This window comes from Marmota flaviventris, chromosome 8 (assembly GCF_047511675.1).
Source record: "Marmota flaviventris isolate mMarFla1 chromosome 8, mMarFla1.hap1, whole genome shotgun sequence".
Lineage (NCBI taxonomy): Eukaryota > Metazoa > Chordata > Mammalia > Rodentia > Sciuridae > Marmota > Marmota flaviventris.
In genome coordinates, this window is record NC_092505.1 from 121,116,980 (window position 1) to 121,143,819 (window position 26,840).

Below are 26,840 nucleotides of genomic sequence, written 5' to 3' on the forward strand. Positions count from 1 at the left end.
CCACCTCGGGGACAGAGGCTTGTGACTGCAGCTCTGGGGTCTCAGCAGGAGGCCCTGCAGTCTGCTACCCCCAGGTACAGGATGTGAGCGGCTTGCCAGTGGGACCTGGCCTCAGAATTTAGTTTCCCAAGGTCTTTACCCTCCCTAGAGGGTGACCGAAAGGAGAGCCACTGCCCAGAGCGCTGGACAGGAGTGGCCGCAGCCCAGCTGCTCATCTGTAAGGTCCTTGAGGGCCTCTGGCTTCCACCACCACACCCACCCCAGCACGGCGCCAGCCCTTGCTGAGCCGGTCTCCGTAAGTTGTGAGGGTCTCAAAAAGCTGCCGAGGCTTCCTGCCTCAGCCTCCCATTGAGCAGAGGCGCTGCTGGTGGCCCTGGCCTTGGCCCCTTGGCTTTGCAGGTGCCGTCACTGGCCGGCCGCTGACCCAGGCTGCCCTGTGTGCCAGGCCATGTCCCTTCCCTTGTTTTTCTGCAGTCCTTTGGGGAGGACAGGGCCCGCGGCTGTGGGATGACGGGCATGGGCCGCAGCACCCACACGGTGTGTCTTGAGTGACATGACAGCAAGTGGGCAGCTTTTCTTAGTGGTGAGGTGAGGTCCCTTTGTTTCCAAGCCACTGGCCTCCAGAAGCTTACCTGGTTCCATCAGGAACAAGGGTGTACTGACTCAGACCTGAACCACGCTGTCCTCGGGTTGCTGAGCCCACAGCTGCGGGCCCTGCCCTCCCCCAGGACTGCAGAGAACAAGGGAAGGGACATGGCCTGGCACACGCAGCTCTGCCTGCCTCACAGGGCAGCCTGGGTCCGCGGCCAGCCAGGGAAGGCACCTGCAAAGCTGAGGGGCCAAGGCCGGGGCCACAACAGCACCTCTGCTCAGCCCTTGGGAATGTGACTTCTTTGAGGTCACCCCCTCCTAGGCCTCTCCCCCTCCAATCCCCCTTCACCCTGAACTGCCAGGGCCCTGGGCTCCTGTGGTCCTCAGAGGAATGCAGACTCGGGCCCCACCCAAACACTGCCGAGCCAGCACCCCACAGAACCAGAACCACATGCAACCAAGTTGGAAAGGCGCAGGGCTGGCATCAGCTGGGGTTTCTCGACAGTCTGTAGGGCAGAGTTGGGCTGCCAAACCCACCTGCAGCAGGCAATGCACATTCCCTTCTCTGATTTCCACATGGTCCTTTCAGAAAGGAAGCCGTGTGCAAACCCTTCTGAGCTGAGGCCCACTTCTGCCTCAGCTGCCTTGGTTACACAGGAATCCCCGGATAATCCAAACCACTTTAATTCCATCTGCAAAGTCTCTTTGCCACGTGATGTGATATAACCTTGGGCTGGATACCAGAAGGTGAAGGCCACACGTACCTAAAATCCTGTGTCCTGCCACAAAGAACTCTCAGCAAGGGTCACACTGGGATGCCTCTTCAAAAGGTCTCTGCAGTTCTGGAGCTGGACTTTGGTTCTTCTCTTTTCCTCCCTTGGTTCTGTTTCTCCCCCTCTGGCCACTGCCACCTTCCACACTGCCATAGAGCATCTCTCAGGACATCCCAATTCCCTCCCCACGGGGGTGGGGGGTGGAGCCCTTATCTCAGGATGCAGAGACTTCTGCAGGAAACCACAGCCCTTGGTGTACCAATCCCAGTTGCTCTCAGCCAAACCCCAGCCCCACCCCCCGGGGAGAACCACAGGAACAAGGCCAATCTGAAGCTCACCCTGGCTCTGCCTCCACCAGGGACACCTCAACTGTGACCTGCAGGGCAGGAAGCCTGGAGCCCCAGTCCCATTCCAGTTCCGAGGCCTGCGTCTCAACCTCCTGGGATTCTCAGCACCATCTTGCTGAGGCAGGTGCCAGACAGCAGCACTGCCAATCTTCCAATCCCAGCAAGTTGTACTTGAGTGGACAGAAGGGCCCAGTCTCCAAACCCAAGCTGGCCTGTCACCAGCTGGTGGGTGGCCAGTCAGATGCAATTTGCTCTTACAAAGGCTCAGGACCCACATGTAATCTTAAAAGAAGGAGTCAGGAGATGCACAACCCTGTATCAACTCATGTGCCACGTTCTCCATGCTTAAAGTCCCAGCCGTCACCAGTCTTAATGCTGAGTGACGTCTGGTTAATTTTTAAAACGCAATCCACTCTCGATGGACAAACCCTACCTTTTATGATAATGGTCAAAAACTGTGCTACAGTTCACTGACGGCAGATCCAAAAAACCATCTGTACAATGTTCTGAAAGCTGAAACATGATGCTATAGTTGTCATAAAAAGGCTTCATTGAAGGACAACAGTCACTGGAATGTGAGAAAATGTTTTGTTCAAAACTCAGCCATTCCAATGTGCAGTGGTGCACGACTGTAATCCCAGCAGCTCGGGAGGCTGAGGCAGGAGGACTGCAAACTCAAAGCCAGCCTCAGCAACTTAGTGATGCCCCAAGCAACTCAGGGAGACCATCTTGAAATTAAAAAGGCTGGGGATGTGGCTCAGTGGTGAAGCACCTCTGGGTTCAAGGTTAAGCCCTGTGAACACAGAGTCCCCTTCTGCAGCAGTCTCCTCATTCAGGAGCATGTGAAAACTCTGGGACCAAATATAATTTCAAAGACAATACTTCTCCTTAGTGTGGGAACTAATTGATTTAAAAACGCTGAAGTCCACTTAGCACACACTATTCAGTTTTAATTAAACTCCAATTCGACTTTACTGAAGCAAGGGAAGCCAAATGAAAAGAAAAATTCCATATGGACTGTTTAAAATTCATGTAGACATGACCTCCACTTATGCAGAGCGATTCATAGAGAGATTTCAACCTGTACCCTTTTTCCACTACTGCCCTCGCTTGGGGTGACAGAAAACTGCTCACACCCAACAGTAGGACTGCAGACATTCCTGAAAAATCAGAAAAACTCAAAAACACAGAGGTAGCACTGAAAATGGCCTTTATTGAACATCTACTATATCTGCATTTCATGCAGATTCATACAACCCTGAAGGTTGGTATTAACCTCATTTGGCAGATAACTGCAGTTGAGAAGTTAAGCAATATGCTTAAGATTTCTAAGCAATCACATGTAAGTGGGGATTTCAAGCCCATTCTACCTTGTCCATCCAAAATGAGGACTGAGTCCATCTGAACGTGATGTCTCCCAGCAGACTAGAATCTGGGTCCTCCTCACAGGCTGCAACATCGGAGACAGCAATCGTACACTCAGAGCTCACAGGAGGCAGACTGGTGCATCTTAGCTCACCATGGTATGCGTGGGGACATTACCAAAGTACAGCAGAGCTGAGCAGCATGTGCTAGTCTACAGAAAACTCCACCAAGAGACACTGACACAGGAAGGGGCTGACAGCCTGGGATGTTCAGAGGGACAGACAGAATAACATAGTTGTGTGTCTACAAGTGACCAAAATGAAATACTCAGACTTATACCTAAGTAGAGTCCAATGTGAAACAGCTTAGAGATCTAAGAAAAGCAGGCCACCATTTTCCTTTGGCAAGGAATATAACATACTTACTGGTTTTAAATACCCTATCAGCCAAAGTAACCGACACTGAATCTTCTCTGTCCACTACATCAAACTAGTGCTACGCTCAATCGCCAAGGATGCAAAAGCTGGTTTCCGTCAGGCCGTCTGCTCTTGTTCAGGTTGTGGTCTGAGGGAGCAGCACTGCACAGAGGAGGAAGCTGCTGGGTGCTCAGGCTGGAATCTGCACGCCACTGAGACATCCAGGCAGTGGAGTGCAGGAAGGAGTCTTGAAGTTTGGAGGAAAACCTGAAACGCAGCAGAAATGCTGTCCAAATGCAGACTCCAGCTGACCTAGGAAACCCCCATTCCTAGTCTCAGTCCTTTCTTTTACCAGGGAGTGAACGCAGGGGCACTTAACCACTGGGACACATCCCAAGCCCCTTTTATTTATTTTATAAACCCAGATCATGTAGGGTTTTTAATATCTTTTATTTATTTTTATGTGATGCTGAGGATCAAACCCAGTGCTTCACATGTACAAGGCAGGCGCTCTGCCACTGAGCCACAGCCCCCTATTTTAAGACATGGTCTTACTAAGTAGTTTAAGGCCTCACTAAATTGCTGAGGCTGGCAGGTGCCAACACATGGGGGTCTAGTCCAACCCTTAATCCATCCCTCAGGCCCAGCTCCTGGCTTACCCTCCCCACCCACAGAACACTTCTGGTCTCCTGGGATCTTATACTGAAAGGAATTTTTAGAGAAGGAGGACATTAGGAATAATCTAATCCTACCCACCTCCACGGCCCCTTCCACATCACGTTACTGTCAGCAGAGCACATCCCCAGTCTCTCTGTTCCCTCCTCCTCTAAAGTCTCTTGAGACCACATTGTTTCATCTCCATATGCTCCAAAAGCCTGGCATGTCATCCCCTGGCACACCGGACTGTGACAAACAGTACGTAATGCCCCTAATTTCACTGACTGAAGAAAACTGGGCCACTAAGAGTTGGGGAGGGTACCTGAGGTCACATAGCAGCCAGGGGACAAGCCATGTCCAAACCGCTAAACCAGGGAGGCACTAATAAGATGATTTTGGAACTTTTTTGTTTTTGTGGGGCTGGGGATTGAACCCAGGGCCTTATGCACGTGAGGCAGGCACTCTACCAACTGAGCTACATCCCCAGCCCAGATTTTATAACATTTATTTCTCTTTAAAACCCACTGCTCCATTTTGGATGGCATCTCTATCCTCCTTTCATGTTAGGAATCTAGTCTGCTTTTGTCTAATCTCATTAAAACAAATTTTATCTACATCATATCTCAAAAATCCAAAAGTACAAATTTAATCAGTAACAACGTAGTGCACGGGAGCCAAGTGGACAGCTGTTGAGCGCCTGTCACACTAGGCCAGTGGCAGTGGCGCCTTGCTGCAGACCACAGCACTCTGCTGCACAGCCTGGTAACAGCACAACGAAAGACCGCAAGAATCGTTTTCTTCAGTTGCAAAGAATTCTGAAGTAAAAGCCACTGCCACTGTGACCTGACTGGGCAACCAGCAGAAAGGCCACTAGGCCACAGAGGCCCATCTGGTCAGGCCCAGCCACCCTGTGCCCCCACGGCTTTTCCACACTTCCACTCCTGAGCCAGCTGGGCTGTCCTGATGGTCTCAACTGCAGCAACACAGAAAACTTCAAGAAATACACGCTGGTTTGTTTTTGTTTTGTTTTAAGCAGGAACAAAGTAAAAATAGGAACAGGGCTTTTTTTAAAAAAAATCCACAGATTATGTGGGAAGCACACCTTTCTCCAGAGGAGAAAGTAGCTCAAATTATGACAGTCCCACCAAGAACACACCTAAAGCAGCAGAAGAAATGCCCCTGACACTAACCAACAAGGTGCCATAAAAAACTTGGTTTCAAGCTGTGAATAAGTTCCAAGTTTTTATATTCCACAATTTATATCTTTTATTGGAGTCCACAGTCTGCTAAATAAAAGCAATAATAAGATATTTCACAAATTATTGTACAATTTAAGTCTTATGAATTTAATTTCATAAAAAATTAGCTTCATATTTATTAACCCTGGCTAACCTAAAGACGCTGTGTCTTCTATGGACTGAAATACATCCACTACAGGAGACTTATCCATCACTAAAATAATCCCATATATATATTTGTAAGCATGGTTTACAACAAAACATTTGTGTTCTTAATCAAAAGATCCACAGACTAGTTCAGAATGTAAAAAATAATTTTACAAAAAAATCCAAGATAACACTTTTAGATCCACTTTTATTTTCTTTTTTTCCTCCTCACATACAGAACTTCTCCACACACACTGCTTGTAGCTATAAAGTCACTTGATGTTGGCCAGGTACCATTTTATCCCTAAAATTTTGTTGGCATCAAAATATAACAGTTAACCAGTGTTAAATCCATAAAATATTTACATAGCACAGCACATTAAGCTTTAGACACTTGGCAATTAAACCACATAAAAAGAGGGCAAGACCCCATCCTACGTGTTCAGAATCAGGTGTTCACTGGTCCCTATCAGGCGAATGAACTGGTTCAAAGGGCAGCAGAGGCAACAGGCAGTTACTTCAGAGGACACTGAACACTATGATCTGGAAGCACGTTATGATGTCACCCCAGTGTCATGTACCACACACCTTCTCCAAGGTGGTCTCTTAATTCTAGAATGGCAGGTCCAGCTGATGCAAAATGAAGACAGACAACACAACATTTATTCTGTGGAGACATCCTACGCATACTATGCACGTGCTATAATTTTGAACACAACTCGTCCCAAAAACTTGTCACGATCATTCTGGTTTTTTAGGTTGGGTGATCCATCAATTTTGCACTCAACTGTTACTTCATTCCTGGTACTATTAGATCCAAAGATGACCTGGACAGCAACTAATGGCTGCAGATATCCCACCTGGCAAATAAAGGAAAATAAATGAATTCAAATTCCATAGTAACTTCATCTATACTTTGTTAGGAATTGACTACTCTGCAAATTTTTAAAATTTTTAATATATTAACTAGACCTGTCATGTTCTTTGCCTTATTTACTTTTTTAAAAATGAAGTGTTGAAGACTATGAATTTTCCTGAATACTGCTTTGAGTGTATTCCATAGATGGTAATTCCATAGATGGTATATTGTTTAAACATTCTATAATCTTGGTTTGAATATACCTTTTCATTCAAGGGTTAATAGAAGGCTTCTACTACCTCCACATGTGGGAAGGTCTTTTTTATTTTAAAAATTTCTAGATTTATTTTGGGTTAGAAATACAATAATATACTTCTATAATATGAAACTTTAAAATTTGTATTTTTATGGGCTGAGGTTATAGCTCAGTGGTAGAGCATTTGCCTAGTGTGTATGAGGCACTGAGTTTGATCCTCAGCACCACATAAAAATAAATAAAAATAAAGGTATTGTGTCCGTCTACATCTAAAAAAACATTTTTTAAAAAACGTATTTTTTATGACAACTTTTTTGACTGCTCTGTGTGTGTGATATACACTGGTCCAAAAGGCAGCAGAGGCAACACTAGGATTTAAAAGCTCATTATAATGCTGCCCCAGGAAGTAAAAATCAACTTAAGATACATGTTCACTATGGTCTCTTATGTTATGTTTGGTAAACAGTCATAAGATCTACCTGATTTTACTTAGGTCTATATCCTATATGTAGTATAGTAGGTACACAGAGCCTTACTTTAAGTCACTGTGCAACTTGGTGCAAACATACTCCTGATTATTTTAGCTTCATTATGGTTTTTAAAGACTATTCTTCCTAAAAGGAACCAGGGCTGATTCCTGGGCTGGGGCAGGAAAAGTGTGCAACATGAATCTAGAGTACCTTGTGATGCCAGAATATAAGGAAGTGCTCAGAGAATTATGGGAGCATGTCAAAAGGACACAGTAGCCAGTCTAAAGACGTTCTGCTAGCCAAATCTGGGACAATTTTAACAACAAAATAGTAATTATTATAGATTATTAACCCTAAATTAAAGAAGAATCCATGAGTCTACTGTGCTAGAAATAAATAACTGGAGAAGGGAAGGCTCTTGTGTACAGCAGAATGCCAACTATCAAATGGAAAAAGATGAAAGTGAACAACCTGGCTTTAGGAACCATCCCACTAATAAATGACTCAGGCAAAAATCAACAAATGCTAAAGTTCTAGCCCAAACAGTAGTTTATAGACTCTCAGAGCACACCCAGTACGTGATACTTATTGATGAAAAGGCAAAAATAACTTGACAGTGTAGAAACCTTGCTGACTCCACCTTGAAAAAATAAACGAGCTAACATCACTATCAATTGGATTAATCGACACCATGTCCCTTCTGAGAACACATTTCTTCTCAGGCACTACTGACAAAAGTGTCCAGAAGACAGAGAGGGAGGGAGGCAGGAAAAACTGATGAACCCAAACTAAGGAACATAAAGTAAACTAAAAATGGTTTATACACTTGGGAGTACAAGAACATGAAACAGAGGAACTGGGGAACTAGTCCAGATTTGGAGACCACAGACTGCTGAAAATGCACTTAGTGCAAAAACTTTTAGTCTCATTCTGATGGGGGAAATGTATGTACTCAAAAAATGATGACTGCTAAGACAAGTGAGGAAAAATATTAAAATCTGGGAACTCTGTACCATGTATTATTTTAACCACTTCAAGGATGGAATTTCAAAACACAAAGATGAAAGAGGCTGGAAACTGGCTCCGTGGCAGAGTACTTTTAATCTAATAGACATGGGCCCTGGGTTCAATCCCCAGCACTGCAAATAAATAAATAAATAGACAGATAGATAGATAAATAAATAGTATATATACAACACGGTCCAAATTTTATAAATGAACATACATATATTTCTACAAAAAATATGGACAAAACTGTACTACAATATTTTTATATCTGTGTAATGAGGTTTTTTTTTTTTAAAAAAAATATTTTTAGTTGTAGTTGGACACAATACCTTTATTTTATTTTTACGTGGTGCTGAGGATCGAACCCAGGGCCTCGCTCGTGCTAGGTGAGCGCTCTACCACTGAGCCACAACTCCAGCCCTGTAATGAGCTTTCTGATTTCTTTAGTACTCTTCTACTTTCTCTAAATATGTACATACTGAATAAACATATAATGAAAGAGAAAATGGTATTTTGAAAACAATCATTCTTTAACTCGTCTGCTTGGGTTTGTGTTCTTAACTGTAGACAGGGAAGCTCCACTTGCCCTCACCATCTGTCTTTAAAAGCCCAAAGCGCTGATGCACAAATTTCATAGATCATGTGTCTACCTACCTCAGACAGGATAGTTCAATTTCCCAAAAGAGTAAGTATGACATAAATAACTTCTAAATACTTACATGCAGTTTTTTCCCATAATATGGAAAATACTTTAAGTCTATAACTCCAAGATTAGGATATGTTTCTACAATTGCTGTGCTTCCATCCTAGAGTTGAAAGCAAAAGAAACCCATTTTAGGACACGAAAAGAATTTTAAAATGTGTTTATAGTTAAAGCAGAATCAATTGGAAACACTATGGAGAACTATCTTGCTACTCCAACTATATTATGTCTATTTTTGAGAAGATACTTGAAGTAACTAAAATAAAACCCTTTGACACAGACTATCCTGATTCTTCAAAAATGACCTGCATAACCTACATTCTTTTCACCAGGTCCCTTCTAACTTACAGATGTTCTACTGTAAAGTCTTATCTGCTCTCCAACTGTTCAAATGCCAGCTCTCTGGCCTCTGACAACAGGAATACACCACCAGGTTTGGCACCAAGTTTTCCTGAGATGAATAAAAACATTGTGGAAATATTATCTGGAAAGCAGTGGCCACTGCAAGCTGCCAATCTAGAAAGCAGCACTCAGGACAGGAAATTATGGTAGGTAACCATAATGACCACAACCAGGTGAAACCACTGACAGAAATTTATCCACATTTCCCATGAATTAATTTTTGAGCACATGAAAACCATTCAGTATTTGAATCTCCTGGTATTCCAGGCATTTAAAAACTTTATAAACATTACTAAACACTTGAATTTTAGATGAGTAAACCTATTCTATGTTGTGTGGTGTTGGGATGGAACCCAGGGCCTCGTGCGTGCTAAGCATGCACTCCACCACTCATTCCCAGACTGTACATTCTTCTTCATTTTTCTTTCCTTTTATGGTACAGGTTACTGAACTCAAGGGTGCTCTATCACCGAGCCATATCCCCACCTTTTGTATTTTTTGAAACAGTGTCTCAGTGAGTTGCCCAGGTTGGCCTCACACTTGTGATCCTTCTGCCTTAGCCTCCCGAGTATTTGAGATTACAGGCGTGGGCCAACAGACCCTGTTCATTAATTTTTACTTTTGAAAGCATACATGAAATAATATAGCAAAACTAAGAATCAAACAAGAAGTTCTACTCTCTGCTTATATCATCTCACATGTCAGGGGACAAGAATAAGAAATGCACAAACAAGAGGCACGAGGAGCAAGAGAGCATAAGCAAGAGTAATGGCCTCACCTTCCAGGAAGGACAAGGTCTAATGATCCACATCAAGAACACGTGGAAAGAGCAGGAGATAGCAAAGGACAAATTTAAGGACACAACACAAAATAAAAGACACAGGCACTGCATAAAAAGACATGTGCATCAACTAAGGGATTTAAACTGAAGAACACTTGATATAGACAATGCTAACAGAAAACACTAGTTACAATATATTGTACATGCTTTCAGGTGTCCTACGTGGCCACACCTCTAAAATTCATGGGCTCCACCTGGCTCTCATGGAGCTAGGCTAGGAGTCAGTTTTATAAGAATTTCTGCCAATTTTGTTTTTTTCTTTTAAACAAAAATAAAACTCTATAAACAACAAAAAACACCCCCACTATTTTGATTATTTTATGTACTTAACCACATCTCTTCAAAGCAAATTTGAATTGTTAGATCTAGATTTTATTCAATATCATGATTCCCATCTATTCTAGAAGCAAAGAGGTACATAATAGATACAAAGGAAAAAAATGCCTTTAAAGCCTTAAGGGCAGCTTTACATGGACTTATTGATAATGGCCAAAGACTTGCAAAATGAAAATCTTGGGGAAGAGTTTAAAGTTTCTGCCCCTGTGGCCTGGGTGCCTGTTTTCTTCTTAGGTGACATTGGCTTCATGGACCCACCATTCCAAGCTTTTGTACAGAGCCTGTTCACATGTGAAGACAAAAGCTCCTGTGTACAGGTACACTGCAGAAAATTAGCACTTCCACCTTGCTGAGGCCCACTACCAAACCTCAGAAACTTTCTACCAGAAAGATGTTAAGCAAATCCTGAGAATCGGAGAGTTACATGATACTTTTTCTTATAAGATATAATCTTATAAGAAAGCCATAATGCCCTTTTGTCTTATAAACCATAATGCCCCTTTGTCTTAAGAAGTGACAGTACATGCTCTCTAGATCTTTACAAGAATTTCTCTCAGAAAGCTCAGTTTAGATGTGTGGCATGTAATTTTAAGTGAAATTCTGGCTTTTTAAATTGTTTTTGGTGCTGGGGACTGAACCCAGGGTCTTCAGTAGGAGAGTCTGGCTTTTTTTTTTTGACGGCTTTGGGGGTCGCAGGGGGGGATCGGGGATTAAACTCAGAGGCACTCAACCACTGAGCCACATCCCAAGCCCTATTTTCTATTTTATTTAGGGACAGGGTCTAACTGAGTTGCTTAGTGTCTTGCTAAACTATTGAGGCTGGCTTTGAACTCAAGATCCTCCTACCTCAGGCTCCTGAGACTCTGAGATTACAGGTGTTGTGCCACAGCGCCCAGCCAAGATTCTGGTTCTTAAAGTTTCCTACAGAAGTAACTGTGGCAGAAGGAGGTAAAGTAACTTGCTGACAGTCACAATGTAGACTTCTACTCAGATGAGAGGACACAAACTTCTTGGCTTATTAGTCTAATCTAAATAGTGATCAAATACTCAAAAAATTTAAAATGATACTCTAAAGCAGGGTTCTCAAGCGTGTGCCTCAGACCAACTGATTCAGAAACTATGGGGATGGAACCCAATAGACCCAAGTGATTCTGACAGATGAGTAAGCAGTTTGTGCCCAAATAAGAAAACCACCTGGAATTGAAGGAATTACAATTTTTTCCCACAACTTTAGAAGTGATTTCAATGCAACAATTTAGGTAAAACACTTCTGACAAAACAATTGGGGTTGAATGCTAATATTTATTAGCATAATAACAGAATTAAGTTTACAAATTAACAGTTTCTCCTCAGAACTCTTACCCATCTTTTACATATTTGTCTTAGATGTATTTGCAGCATGGAGAGAAAACAAAAGAAGTTATGAAATGAAAAATGCACAACAGTCTGGAAAATAATGTAGGGATGGGGAGAAAAACAATACCTCTACCTTCTGGAAAATGCACCACCTTTCAACTCTCAGATGGCACTGAGGTTTGGCACACCAATTTACATACCAAGACAGAAAACATGATACAGTAGTATTAAAACACTACAGTTACACTCTAAGATGAAAGAGTGTGAACCTCAAAACTGGTGAAACAGTGTATGTGTGAGGCCGAACACAAAGAAAACATCACACTGAACCATCACTAGGAAAGAGAAAGAAGAGGTGCTACTGAAGAGTGAGGGGACTTAGGAAAGAAAAAAGATGGCTAAACTCACTTGAGTGAGTTTACTTAAAATACTAAAGTATTTTAAGAAACATCAGAGCTTTAAAAGTTGAGATTTTTTAAAAAATACTAACCTTTGGAACACATTCTATCCTTGGATCTCCTTCAGGTTTTAATCCAATTATCTAAGGTTAAGAAACAATGATTAGTGTAAACATCACATACATGTGCAATGGAACCTTCTCCTCTATGGCTGGGGACCAGAGATCAGGGATGAGAGACAAAGAAGTTGAGATTGACTCTATTCTGGATTAAACCCAGTTACATCTATCTTTTACTTTGATTTGGGGGCATTAAAATTAACTTGCCAATATAATAATTATCTTGCCAATTAACCATCTTACTGCTATCCTGAAAATACATCCATTAACAAAGAGGTAACCAAAACACAGTTGTGTACTTTGCTAACTTTAAAACAAGAAAACAAACAAACAAAACCCCCAGAAAACCTAATCTAATTATATAGTTGAACAAATCATTTAATATAAATATTAAGAACTGCAGCTGAGCATGGCGGCATACACCTGTAATTCCAACAGCTCAGGAGACTAAGGCAGGAGGACTGCAAGTTCAAAGCCAGCCTCAGCAACTTATTGAGGCCCTGTCTCAAAATAATAAAAAGGGCTGGAGATGTAAATCAGTAGTAAAGCACTCCAGGGTTAAATCTCTGGTATTAAAAATAAAACAAACTCTCCAAAGGCAGAATAAACTGTTAATTTGTGGTGCTGAACCCAGAGACTTGCACACAATAGGCAAGTATTCTACCTCTGAGCTACACCCCCAGCTTCCCTTCTTTTTAAATTTTGAGTCAGGTCTCTCTAAATTGCCCAGGCTGGTCTTGAACTTTCAATCCTCCTGACTCAGCCTTCTGAGTAGGTGGGATTCCGGGCATGAGCAAATAACTTTTATGAAAACAAATTAAGTCATAATGCCCACTAAGTGTCACCTTATTTCAATTATCTGGTTCCACAAAAGCACACATAGGAAAGAATCTACCTAAGACACTCCTAGCACAATTGGGTACTATGCACCAAGGCTACTTCATTTATGTCAGTTATAACCATATGAATGGTAACAGGTATTTATCCTTCTATTTTGTAAGAGGACCTTTTGGCATTCTGAATAAATATGTAGTTTACATGTCAATGCTTCTAAAATACAAATACTCCTCTCAAATAACAAATATTCTTGCAATCTATATAAAATAATACCAAAAGCAAGAAGTAGCCTTGCAAGGCAATGACTTTGGGATTATACAAGTAAAATTTCTATATTAGGTATGTACATGATAACACAGATCCCTATGTCTGCCACTGCCCTTTCTGTCAAGTTCTGCAGAGCCACAACCCCTCAAGTGAGTGTGGTCTCAGACTCCCATTGTTCAGGAAGGTCATCCTAAGGGAAAAAAGCCAGAAGGTTGGTCCTGTCAGACAGGGACTCCTTCTTTTGACTTTCTATTGGGAAGATACTGTCAGCAGGATAAGATTATAAAAGGCATCTCTATTAAAAATAATAATAAATTTAATTCCTCTTACAAACAGATCATCTAGTTTCACATTACTTTTGGCTTATTTTGTTAACCTTAATTTTTGTTGAAATGTCTCACTAATCATTTACTGGCTATCTGCCATGTTGTCAGGCAATTTTTCAGAAGATCTCTAGAATTCTATAGGACAAACTGGAAACTGTCATTGTCTGTGGTCTCTCAAAGGGCAGGTGACAAAGCTGCAAGAGGACCAGTCTGGCACTTCAGGGTCTCGCTGGTTCTACCCACAGGAAATCTTATTTAGCACTGTCAACTTCAGAAGACTCAAATTTTATTTTTACTAGGGTGGCAGCAATTTTCTTACCAATGGTGACTTCAGTGGTATGTGAACTTAGGATCTTGTGAATAAAGGACCAGGAATGATCCACTCTTCAAGGGAGACTTTGAAAGGTCTCAAAATACAGCTCTATCAGAGCAACTCTGTGGTATGCTATTTAAAGAGCAGCCAGGCATCAGGGTCACTTCACTATAGAGGGGCAGCAGCTTCCTTGGCACAATGACCCTAAATCCATTACTGCTCTCACATAATGAACGTTATTGGCTCCTTACTCTGCTACTGACTGTGTTCAGGCACTATTTCTGTTAACAACAAAAAGCTGTTACCACTGCAACATCCCAGGAAGCTCACCTGCTTATTTTATTTCTATTTCCACCATTTCATCACATACACATATAACACAGAATTATCCTTTACTATTAAATATTTATAAAAAGCTAAATATAACCCATGAATAAACCAGGGATTGAACCCAGAGGCACTTAACCACTGAGCCACATTTCCAGCCCTTTTTATTTTGAGACAGGCTCTCGCTAAATTACCTAGGGCCTCGCTAAGTTGCTGAGGCTGGCTTTGAACTTGGAATTCTCCTGTCTCAGCCTCTGGAGCTACTGGGATTATAGGTATACCACTGTGGCCAGCCCTGCTACACATTTTTCAAAGCAATAAATATCACTGCTGGCCTTTTAAGCAAACTACTCCCCAATGAGGTAACATTTAATAAGAAGGCATTAACTCAAATCAAATGATCTAAAAATAGCTGTCAGCTTCTTAACAAAGGATTTTAGAAACAAGCCCCAGCAGAGGTAAATTATGTACGTACTCTGTTCATTTTTACAAGAATACAAGGTTTTCCTTTGGAATAGCCAAAATCAGGATCACCTATACCACTGCATTCTTGGAGTAAGGCAAGAGGAAACTGACATGCAGTATAAACTGGACCCTTCTGTTCAAAAGGAACTCCATCAGGACAGTCTTTGAGATTACTCTGTTCTTCTCCAGAATATGCTGAAAAGGAAACATAGTCAAAAAAAGATTAGATACAACCAGGAATACAACATCTTTTGGATGATTTTCCTCAAAGATAAAAACAGCAATGCTAATTCCTAGATAACTTCAGGGGAAGAATGCTAACTTTATTGCATTCCCACAACTGTACAAATTGGATCATAGATTAATCTCTTTTGTCACCATTAGGTGGCACCAGCCATGGCTATAGCATTACCTGAAAATCTTTAATGTGCTTGGACAAAAAAAAACCAAAACAACAGTAAGGACTTAAAAAAAAGCATTGCCACTACGGATTACAATGTTATAGGGAAGACAAACATTAAGTATAAAATTGTAACTGCAGTCATGAAGATACGCAGCATTAGGATAGTCTCCACTAATGGGAAGGCAACTGGGCTGAGAGAAGAAGGGCAGGGGTGAGTTAAGGAAGCTGAGAAAGCACTTTTGATGAAGAAAGGCACCGGCCAGACGAGGTGTTTTAAAAGAATTAGGAATGGAGGACCGTTGTACCAAAGAGCCCAAGACAATCTACTAAATGTTTTAAACCAGGGGAAGTGGCAAGGATGGCATGACCATATTTATGTCATGAAAATATTTATGCCATGACTGGCTGTGATGTGGGGAACCAACTAGAAGGAGAAATAACAAGGATCCTGAAAACCAGACAGGAGTCTGTTAAAGCAGCCCAAGTAAGACACAGCATTAGTTCAGAGAAGATTGTCTATTAAGACTGAGGTGGATAGTTGGACTTAAAAGCATAAAGGAATAAAATGGTCAGAAATTGGAAATGTGAAGGAAAGGAGGTGGAAAAATACCCGATGCCCGATACAACGTTAGTTCTGCAGCAGAAGCACTGAGGCATGAGGTGGTGGGACAGTGAACAAGTCTGATCTGATCCTGGTCCTCAATGAAATTAGTCTAGTGAAAGACAAAAATAATTAATATATGGTGTAATATATATTATATATATATATATATAGATGGATAGATAGTCAAAATTTTGGCTTCATCATATAAAAAACTAGATTATTATGAGAACTATGCACACACGGGGGGGGGGGGGGGGGGGATTTGCTGGTGATTGACCCCAGAGATTTGCATGTTAAGCACAGACTCAGCCACACCCCCAGTCTTATGTACTCATTTAAAAGCAAAGGACTCAGGAATTTGGAGTGCAGAGGTGGACACTGACAACACACAGCACCCAGCTCCCATCACCTCCTTCTTGTAACAAACACTCAAATCCTTCAGCAGTCCCCAAGGGCTTCCACTGGGAACACTGTGGGTGCAAGTCAGATCATCAGTAATTGTGTTCTATTATGGTGACTTCTACTTCCACACAAAATCACTGCAAATGTAAGGGGATGGATGGGAAGTAGTCAGATTGTAAATCCCTGCCAAGGGAATGATGGAAACCTTATATTAGTCTCAGAGTAACCAAATAGCCCCTCCCGTACATCTAAGGAAAGCTTCAAAGAAGACAAACCAAGATAATCAGTGAAAAAACAAATGAACCTAAAGTAAAGAGATAACCCCAAATCAAGTCCTGCAAAATGATATTTTAGAAAGTGAAATCAGACAAATTTAAGAACCCTAAAGAAAGAAATTGAGGGCTGGGGATGTGGCTCAAGTGGTAGCACACTCGACTGGCATGCGTGCGGCCCGGGTTCGATCCTCAGCACCACATACAAACAAAGATGTTGTGTCCGCTGGGGGGAAAAAAAAAAAAAAAAAAAAATATATATATATATATATATATATATATATATAAAAAAGAAAGAAATTGAAAAACAAAGCAAAAACCTTGCAAAAAAGGCAAACACAAGAAGAACTTGGCATGCTTGAGACCCTGGATTCAACCCCCAGCATCTCTCTCACACGCTTTAAAAACAAAACAAAACAAACAAACAAACAACAACAACAAAAATAAAAATCCAAAGGAATAAATTAAGAATAAAAAGAAGAGCTGGGTGTGGTAGCACATGCCTGCAGCTCAGGAGGCCAAGACAGGAGGATCCCAAGTTCAAAGCCAGCCTCAGCAATGGTGAGGCACAAAGCATCTCAGTGAGACCCTGTCTCTAAATAAAATACAAAATAGGGTTGGGGATGTAGCTCAAACAAGTGGTAAACAAGTCCCTAAAGACAGCTCTGAATCAAAGTACCTCAACTATAAAAGCAAATTAGGTCACTGTCAGAAATAAAGGGCTCAAAATTTACATTTTATGTATCCTTTCTTACAAAGTTTCTTGAATACGTACTTCATCAAAACTAGGTAGGGAGGGGCCTGTAGTGTAGCTCAGTGGTTAAGCACCTGCTTAGCATGCTGAGGCCTTCATCACAATAACAAAAACCAAACAGAACCAGGGAATAACTTAAGAATAAAGAAAAAGAAGGAAACAATAGATTCAACCAAGCAAGTGGTGAAATGAAGTCCCCACAGACATGGGAGTAGAAGCCTATACAGCATCAGTACACAGGTAGCAGGAGGGAGAGGGTTATACAAGATTTCCAGAAAGAGATGCGAATGGTAGTTACAAATGGGGGAGTCAGGAGAGAATGCCCACAGGTAACTGAAGGTGGAAAGAATAAGTGTGAAACAGCAACCTATGATGAAACCAGACAGGAGTCAATTACCACTGAATTGAGAAGGGGCAAGGTAAAGGCATAGGAGCTAAGTGTTAAGATGCATAAGTGAAAACTCATAATTAACAATGATAAATAACAATAAATGAACATGATTAATCAAGAACCAGCAAAGTATATTCAGAAATGCATTAGAAAAGCACCACAAGACCAAAGTCAAAAGCATGAAGCTATTTCCTATGAAATGTACCAGATTCAGACTATTTCTCCTGTGATCCCAGGGCTCCCTCCCTTGCCAACCACCATCACTCTGTAATAGCTTCCCTGTTTCCACACTGCAGTCTACTTTCAAAAGGTTGCCTGTGTGGTCCTTTAAAAATCTGAGTTAATCATGTAATTCCCTGCTTAAAACCCCTCATCGTGGCCACTGCAGAAGCCAAAGAACTTAACTGGCCTCTAAGCATCTACACAGTCTGATCCTCCTTCACTCTCTGATGTCATTCTCCTACCTCTTTTCCCTGGGTTCACTCTACCCAGCCCCTCTTCCTTCCTTGATGAACCTTGACCATAGATACAATAAACCTTAGGGCCTCTGCACCTATTGTTTCCTCTTTGGACATTTCCATTGCTAGTTCCATTACCTTCTTCACTCTTTCACAGGTTCCTTTCACTGTGGCTTTCCCAGGCCACCCTGTTTAAGTCTGCAACCTTTCCCATCTCTCCCTGCTTTTTTTCGCTTTAGCACTTAATAGTTTCTAATACACTATAGACCATGAGCTCCATGAAGATAGGGTTTTTCTTTTGTTCACTGAAGGAACCCAGATGAGTGCTTGCTACAAAACATTTGTTGACTGCACAGGACCAAAGGTAGAAAGGTGTAGGGCAGGAAACTACTATTTTCACTCTACAAGTTTATCATTTGATTTTATTGTTGTTGTTGTTGTTACTGAACCTAAGGCCTCATCATGCATGCTAGTACCATCTGACTTTTAAACCAGACAATACTTTCACAAAAATGTCTTTAACTTAAATAATAAAACATATTTAACTAGCAAGGCAAAGACAGGAAGACAGCTAGCAGATAATGTGGGATCAAAAGCAGTTTTTGAGGGTAGGAATGTGATTCAGTGATAGCATATTGCCTGGCATGAGTGAGGCTTGGGGTTTGGTCCCTATCCCAGCACCGATCCTCTCTCCTCAGCCTCCTGAGCCACTGGGACAGATATGCATCACTGTGCCAGGGTCGTATTATCTCTTGCATGAAGAACATGAGGCATAGGGAAAAGGTAAAGAGTGAGAAGTTTAAGTAGAACTTGGCAATGAACCCTTCAGAGAATCAGAGAAAGTCATGGTGGTCACCAGGCAGGCAAGTGTGTCCACCTGGGGGAAGTGATCAGATATTTAAAGTGCTAACTAGTCCTGTCTTCGGCAGCTCAGCTGTTCAGGGCAGGCTCAGAGGAGGCGCTCCACAGACTGGCCACATACTGGGAGGCAAGGGATTTCAGAGTACCAGCAAAAGAAAAAACTAAATGAAAATCCACAGAATTAATAAGCTAGGTAAGAACGGATGGTGGAGATGGGAGCTGACAAAGAATCAGCTAACTGAAGTCCACATAAACTGAAGTTTATGATGCTGAATAAACTGGAAGAAAGTTGAACAAGCAAGCTAGAGAGACAGAAGATGGGAGCAGGAAAGCTTGCTCAATCAGTGCTTCTGCCAAAGAAGTCCTCCCCTGGTCCAGGAAGCACGCACATGCACACACCTGTCTGTCTGAGGGGAAGACGATGTAGGTGACCAGAAACCCACAGGCCAGGGCTTTTGGTGATTATTTGTATGACTGGTTAGGTCAAGGAAAATAGGAGAAAACAGTGAGCCAGGGTGTCTATTAAAGAGCACTGTGAACTGGTAACTGAAAAATTCATAACTGATACATAAAAAATCTGACACAGGCTGATTTTCTTTGAATGATGACTATCCTCATCTTCCATATAAGTACTATACTAGATGAAAAGACTCAAATACTGGGCAAGGAATGTGGCTCATATTTAATATTTTAAATATTTTTTAGTTTTTAATGTTTCAACAAACCTGGTGTACTTATTATAGGACAGATTAAAAATCAAATCAATCTTTCACCAGGCTTAGGCCCCTATGTCTTTCCATAGATTAGAATATTCTTACAACTGATAAAAAGAGGAAGGCACTGGGCATGGTGGCCCACACCTGTAATCCTAGCAGCTTGGGATGCTGAGGCAGGAGGATCACAAGTTCGAAGCCAGTCCCAGCAACCCTGTCTCAAAACAAAAAATAAAAAGAACTAGGAATGTGGCTCAGTGGTTAAGTGCCTCAGGGTTCAATCCCTGGTACTCAAAAACAAGCAAACAAACAAACAAAAAAAGAGCATGAAGAGGTAAAACAAACTTTTAAGAATGATATTTCTAAAAGTCATCATGATTTGGTATGAGGTTTTAATCTTTACCTTACTCTAAGAAAAGATACTTACATTTTAGAAACTTCTTAAGGTCTTTAACGTACCCTTCATAGGAACTTGGATCTGATACACTAAATGTATATTCCAACGCAGTCACTGGTTTTGGGAAAACCATAAGTCCTAAAAAGAGATTAAAGAAAGGTGGGAAATTAACTGTGAAATTCCCTTCTCTCTTCCTCCTAATTCTTATCCATAAAAAGCAGATCTCACAGTAAGTAACATGGAAAATTGTGCCCAGAGGCATGCTTAAATTATCAACTTCTTACTTCTCTTCAATTATCAAGGGAAAGTCACCTAAAATTAAAGAAAATTCAAATCTTAAAACCAATCCAGATGATACCTATTTAAAAATGTCCCCTAAGGGCTGGGGATGTGGCTCAAGTGGTAGCGTGCTCGCCTGGCATGCGTGCGGCCAGGGTTTGATCCTCAGCACCACATATAAACAAAGATGTTGTTTGTGTCCGCCGAAAACTAAAAAATAAATATTAAAAAAATTCTCTCTCTCAAAAAAAAAAAAAATGTCCCCTAAATTTGATTATTTTCAGCTAACTATATTCTCTCTTCCTTACTTTATTTATTTTAGTATGGGGATTGAACTCAGGGGCACTCGACCACTGAGCCACATCCCAGCCCTGTTTTGTATTTTATTTAGAGATAAGGTCTCACTGAGTTGCTTAGCACCTTGATTTTTTTTCCTGAAGCTGGCTTTGAACTCACAATACTCCTGCCTCAGTCTCCCAAGCTGCTGGGATTACAGGCATGCGCCACTATCCCCGGCTCTTCCTTACTTTAAAAAAATGCAATTTTACTTTGACTTTTCATATTCATTTTCTATCAAATATCTTTTTAGGTTGTGCCAACTTGTCATTAATAAACAAAGAAAATTTTTAGCAAATAAGTCTAAGCATGTTATTAAATTATAAACTTTATGGAAACATTCATAAAGATAGCTTCTTCAATTAAAGAGGCGTATTCATTTAAAACTCTATATGCTAAATATTCATTGTTCTACATTAAAATGTGCATTACACATACTGAGTTTGAAGTATAACCATCAACAATTTCATATCAGGAACTCCCATGTACACAGAACAATCTTGAGCTTAGAAAATGCAAACATATTTATCTATAAGAAATAATCAGGCTTTCAACTTTAATATAAACAGTCCACATATCTAATCACACTGTATTTCATATATACCTATGTGTATATGTACACATGGACTCATTTGCTTACACTACAGAAGTATTATAATGTAATACATTGGATAAAAAACTTTAAGGAGCTCATTTTAAAACTGTACTTAAAAACACTGAACACATTTTACTGCTTATATACTTCATACAAGTATTAAGAGTTTAGTATTTCTAAAATAGGAAGTATTTTTATCCAATGTATTACATTATAATACTTCTGTAGTGTAAGCAAATGAGTCCATGTGTACAATGAGAGATAAGGAAAAAAGTGTGAAGCTAGTCTCTGATATTTGGTCAAATAAACTAAGAGTTAAGAGAAATTTATTCAGAACACTTGGACAAATATTAGCTATAAACAAAGGAAATCACTAAACTGTTCTAGGAAAAAAAATGGTTGGGGAAATTGGTTCAGTTTGGCTGCTAATATGCTCAGAGTCCATGCAGCAAGTGGGGATCTAGATGAGGCTCCCAGATCTCAGCAAGAGCACAGCCAGGTGGGACATTCTTTGTAGTGAGGTGCTGGTCTATGTTGAGCATGTGCAGCAGCACTCCGGGCCTCTACTTGCAGTTGTACCTCTTTTGTTCTAATAACCAAAAATATCTCCACACATTGCTGATTAGCTCCTGGATAACAAATGACCACTGGCTGAAAATCCCATGCTCCAGTGACAGCCTCCAGCTGGACTCCCACTTTGTTGGACTGCAGCCTACCCACTCCCCCAGCTCTCCAACTCCCACTTCTCTAGGAAGAATCCTCTCATTTACATTTCTGGGAATTACATACACCAGAATTCTACACATAATTGTTTCTTACTCTAAAAACAGCCAGCACCTGGGTAGGGGTGCTGCCCTGTGGTAGAGCGCTTGCCTAGCATGTATGAAGTGTCCTGGGCCCTATCTCTAGCATCTCTACAGAGAAAATACTAGGGCCATGGCCACCAATCAAGAGAGAGCTGGCATTCAAAGGCTATTTCAAAAGAATAAAATCAGGAGGTAGAAAAAAAAAATTATTTATTTGTTTATTTTTATTTTATTATTTTAGTTGCAGATGGACGTAATATCTTTATTTTATTTATTTAATTTTATGTAGTGCTGAGGATGGAACTCAGGGCCTCACACATGCTAGGCAAGCACTCCACCACTGACCCACAATCACAGCCTGAAAAATGTAATTTAAATAAGTGTTTCAGGTAAGTTCTTACTAAATCATCTCTGTCACATGGAGAATTTTTTTCTTAAGACAACAGAGAAGAATCAAACATATAAAGAGTATTTTTATTCTCTACTGATATAACTAACATTTTTACCACTTTCATAGTAGGCAATTAAAACCATAAAGCATGAATTTTATAAGACTAATGGTCTAGCCCAGGCCAGAGCTGAATAATCATTTTACATATAAGTCACTCAAGGCAAAATGAAACTGTCACACAACATTCACATCATTCATAACTGTGACTTCACTAAAATCCAATATTCATTTCTGTTCATTCTTCACAAAGGACTCAAGAGCTATCAGGGAAAAAAAAAACATCAGAAAATGAATGTAAAGCTGGGCACAGTGGTGCACACCTGTAATCCCAGCAGCTTGGAGGATCTAGAGTTCAAAGCCAGCCTAAGCAACTCAGTGTGACCCTGTCGCTAATAAAATATAAAAAAGGGCTGGTGAAAATGCCAATATTTTCTCTGATATAAGAAGGCTGATTCATAGTGGGGTTTGGGTGGGGGAGCATGGGAGGATTAGATGAACTCTAGATAGGGCAAAGGGGTGGGAGGGGAAGGGAGAGGGCATGGGGTAGAAAAGAGGGTAAAATGAGATGGATACCATTACCCTAAGTACATGTATGAAGACACAAATGGCGTGAATAAACTTTGTATACAACCAGGAAAAAAAAAAAAAAAGACTGGTGCTATGGCTCAGCAATTAAGCGCCCCAAGGTTCAATCCCTGGTACCAAAAAAAGAAAAGAAAATGAATGTGAAGGTCTTTAAATCGGTATGTAAATATTGGACAACAAAAATAATATTGTTCACATTACTGGACTCCAAAGTTTCATTATCTTCTATCTGCTATAATGCAGAAGAGATTTATGGTGAATTTAAAATACAATCCAATTTTGTTAGAAATTATAAATGTAATGTAATTACCTGGACTAGGAATCTGGTCACGATATTTTGGAACCTCATCGTTCAGAGTCTGAAGCATAACCCACATTGTGAATGAGAAGAGTGCAGCCAAGAACCCATAAAAAACTAGGTAGAAGAGCAAGATCAAACCTGCAAAAGAAATTAAAACCTATGAAATGTGAAGACACACATGTGCACACACATTTGTCCAAGTTAATTTAAAAAAAAGACAAAACCAAACATGGTTACTGCGAGGCTATGAGCCCAAGCACTGCCATGCACACAGCCAAATATCCTCATATTCAGGCGGCAAGGATTTGCCCAAGCAACGGATACTTCAGCAGGCAGCACCCACTCATCCCATGAGCCCTCCTTTCCTCTGGTCCCTCCCAAATTGAAGTAGCTTCCACCACTCCTACTCTGGTTCAGTCAGAGCTTTATGATTCAGCACATGGAGAGTGTTTCCCAAAATGAACTTAATGCCCTCTAAAGAGAGAAGAAATTGATTTTAGCTGGGACAACCTCTCCTCCAATATATTCATATGTTTAAGTAACAAACAGAAAAGAATTAGTAAATTAAACCTGTATTTCACAGATACTAATTATTTGTATAAATTTGTTTTAAAAACAGAATTGATTTAAAAAACAATAACCAGGAAATGGGCAGAGAAGGCAAAATTATGAAGATGGTCCTCAATGAATACAGTTTAGGAAACACTGGTAGAGTGCAAGGGCTTGTGCACAGTGAAAGGAGGACAAGACCAGAAACAGGCACACTAGTCAAGGGACCTTCTCAGCTCTACTGCTAGGCACAAAGCGAGATCTGGCAGACACATTTTAACAACATTTTAATCCCTTCCTTCACAATTTGGAAATGCTCAGATATATCCCAAACCAGTACTTTATTTTGGGAACTCCTAAAAAATAATTTTTCTTAATATCTATATCCAAAATTCTAACATCAGAAGTGATCCTTAGAATATAGTTGTCACTCATTTAAATGTTTAAAAATAAATTGATCAAAGACATTAGACTAGATACAGCAATAGTGAATACTGAACTTCACGGAGCTGAAATTGTGTCAGCTTTACAACCTGTTTTTTTTGTTTGCCAGACTACATTCCTCAGAGGGGCTAAAGCAGGGCTTCCTAAGTGGACCCCCACTACCCTACAAGGAGTAACTTTAGATGTTCTAAAATTTCTGTAATGATAGATTTCTGAATAGAATAATTTTCCCCAGGGACTATACACTTTCTTCTGATTCTCAAATGACCACATGATCCCAAAACAGATTAAGCCAAGTTAGATGACTTTCTCAATTGTAGGTCAGGAAACCACGCCCAATCCCCTCTTTTCAAGTAAAGGAGAAACAGTTAAAATAATTTCATTTTAATTTAGACTAGCATTCCACCCCTCCCCCCAATTACCAGGAGGCCAAGACAGTGAGGGAGAGAACACAAGAGAGGACAGGATGTCACCTTCAGGCAGCATCACCCCCCACCACACCTGTGATTCTGCTGCAGAGAAAGAGGAGGAAGCCCCATCTCAAAGGAGTGATCCATCTGCTGCAGGGGGAAATGAAACAGAGACCACAGGCCGCTTTAATGAGACACAGGTAACAGCACTTCGATCCTCTGCCCAACAGAACAGGGTCAGCAAACATACATAGTGAGTCTAGCTGTGATCCAGCAAAACTTCACTTAGGAAACAGAAAGTCTGATGGTGCATGCAGGACAAATTAAATTGGAGGAATTTGAAATATAAGTGCTAACAAAGAATATTCTTACACTACTTTCAAAATTTTGATTTTAAATTTACAGGAAAAATAATGTAAATGAAATTTATAAGTTACAAAATAACTAAATAGAAAGCAGACATGAATAAGCTGTTCCCAAATCTGTGTTTAAAAGAATCATTATACGATAAAAAAACAACTTCTAAAGCTTCCTAAAATGAGTTATATCATAAACCATATATACAAATCAGCAATGGCCACGTCAACATCTGATGCCATACACTAGTGTCTACTAATAGTTACTTTAAGCACTGAAGCGAGTTCTCCCTATTTGAAAAAATTTGTGAACCCAAAACTTAAAAAAATTAGAACTAATCTCTTATAAGTATATGAAGACCACTCATAAGTGTAGTGATACTTTATCAACTTAAACTCCTCCTCCTCCCTATGAAGAGAAAAAAAAAATAACCAGAAATTTAAAAAAGAAGTTGTAAATTGCTGCTCTTAACCTCAGGGTAAACTTGAAGCTCAGTGGGCTGATGGGGCTTAACCCAAACACTGGGGTCCTCAAGGACAGTGAAAGTGGTACCTCTTCAGTGTGCCAGCATGTCTGCTCTGCTGCTACTAGATTAAGAGGGAAACAATGAACAGCAGGTATTGTTATTACTAATGCTCCCTAGTTTAAAATCCTCCAAATTTCCTGAAGTCATTACCCAAGAAAAGAAACTAACACAGACATTGGTAGTTAAGTAAGTAATTTAAGGTCAACAAAAATCACAACCAAAGACATTCTCAAATACTGCAGTTTAATGCAGTTATCAGCATTTTTCTATTTCACACTGTAATTCCTACAGTACAGAAGCACAAATGCTACTTCTTTATTTTCCCTTTGAGATCTAAGAGCACACAGTAGAACAGCAATCCAACCACTAACAATGTCTTCTCTTTCAGAGGCACTGACCCTCCTCCCTTTCTTCACTGCTATTCTTGAGAAGCCCTAGTTTTTAAAATCCGTTTCTGCTCTCAGGCCACGGTTTACCCTGTGTCATCCAGGAAAAGGAGAAATAGGCCCTCTCCTGTTTCAATCCCACCTGCTTATAAAATTCAATCCCCGCACTATGAGAGCCAAGGGCTTGTCTTCCACTGCAGAGGTGCCCCAGCTACCAATCTAGGAGGTGCCTACTGCCCCCTCGGGTTATATCAGACACTAGAAAAATAACAGAATTTAGCAAAAAGCTGGATTTAGGATTACAATTTTATTACAAAGGAAACATACAGCGTAAGGTCTGGAAGACAATACAACTTTTTTGCCCTCTCCCTCCCAGCACAAGTCTCCCAACCTGGTAGCTCCACTTACGTGTCAATGTGACTGGGGTCTCATTATGGAGGTATGACAGATGGACTTGAGGGCTGCATGACTGCACTCAATTCCCAACCCCTTCTCCTGCCCTCCCTGGAAGTCTGGCTGCCTCAAAGACCCAATCCTACTGGGACTTGGCTGGTCTTTCTGGGGACCAGCCTCCACCCTGAAGTAAACTAGTTGCTAAGAGTCAACTCCTTAGCAAAACGAAGACCCTCCCATTACTCAGAAAATTCTGTTTTTGGAAGTGTGTATTTTACATTTCTACCAGCAGGGTTCCAATTTCTCCACATCCTTATCAACACTGCTAAAGATGAATGATGTTGAGCATC

The 26,840-nt window shown here is 40.9% G+C and overlaps 1 protein-coding gene and 1 non-coding gene across 2 annotated transcripts in view; both read right to left on the reverse strand.

The window, feature by feature from the left end:
• Nucleotides 1-4,563: 4,563 nt before the first annotated feature.
• On the reverse strand, nucleotides 4,564-4,635 carry Trnav-cac (transfer RNA valine (anticodon CAC)). Its single transcript has one exon. It is a non-coding gene; the product is annotated as a tRNA-Val (tRNA).
• A 1,087-nt stretch (nucleotides 4,636-5,722) lies between these two features.
• Atp1b3 (ATPase Na+/K+ transporting subunit beta 3) overlaps nucleotides 5,723-26,840 on the reverse strand; it is a 36,487-nt gene continuing 15,369 nt past the window's right edge. The window contains exons 2-7 of the mRNA XM_027933856.3: nucleotides 23,435-23,563; nucleotides 20,103-20,210; nucleotides 14,828-15,012; nucleotides 12,256-12,306; nucleotides 8,847-8,933; nucleotides 5,723-6,394 (exon numbers count right to left, since the gene is read on the reverse strand). Of these exons, the coding sequence (XP_027789657.1) occupies nucleotides 6,224-6,394; nucleotides 8,847-8,933; nucleotides 12,256-12,306; nucleotides 14,828-15,012; nucleotides 20,103-20,210; nucleotides 23,435-23,563 (731 nt within the window). The 3' untranslated portion in view covers nucleotides 5,723-6,223. The remainder of the gene's footprint in view (nucleotides 6,395-8,846; nucleotides 8,934-12,255; nucleotides 12,307-14,827; nucleotides 15,013-20,102; nucleotides 20,211-23,434; nucleotides 23,564-26,840) is intronic.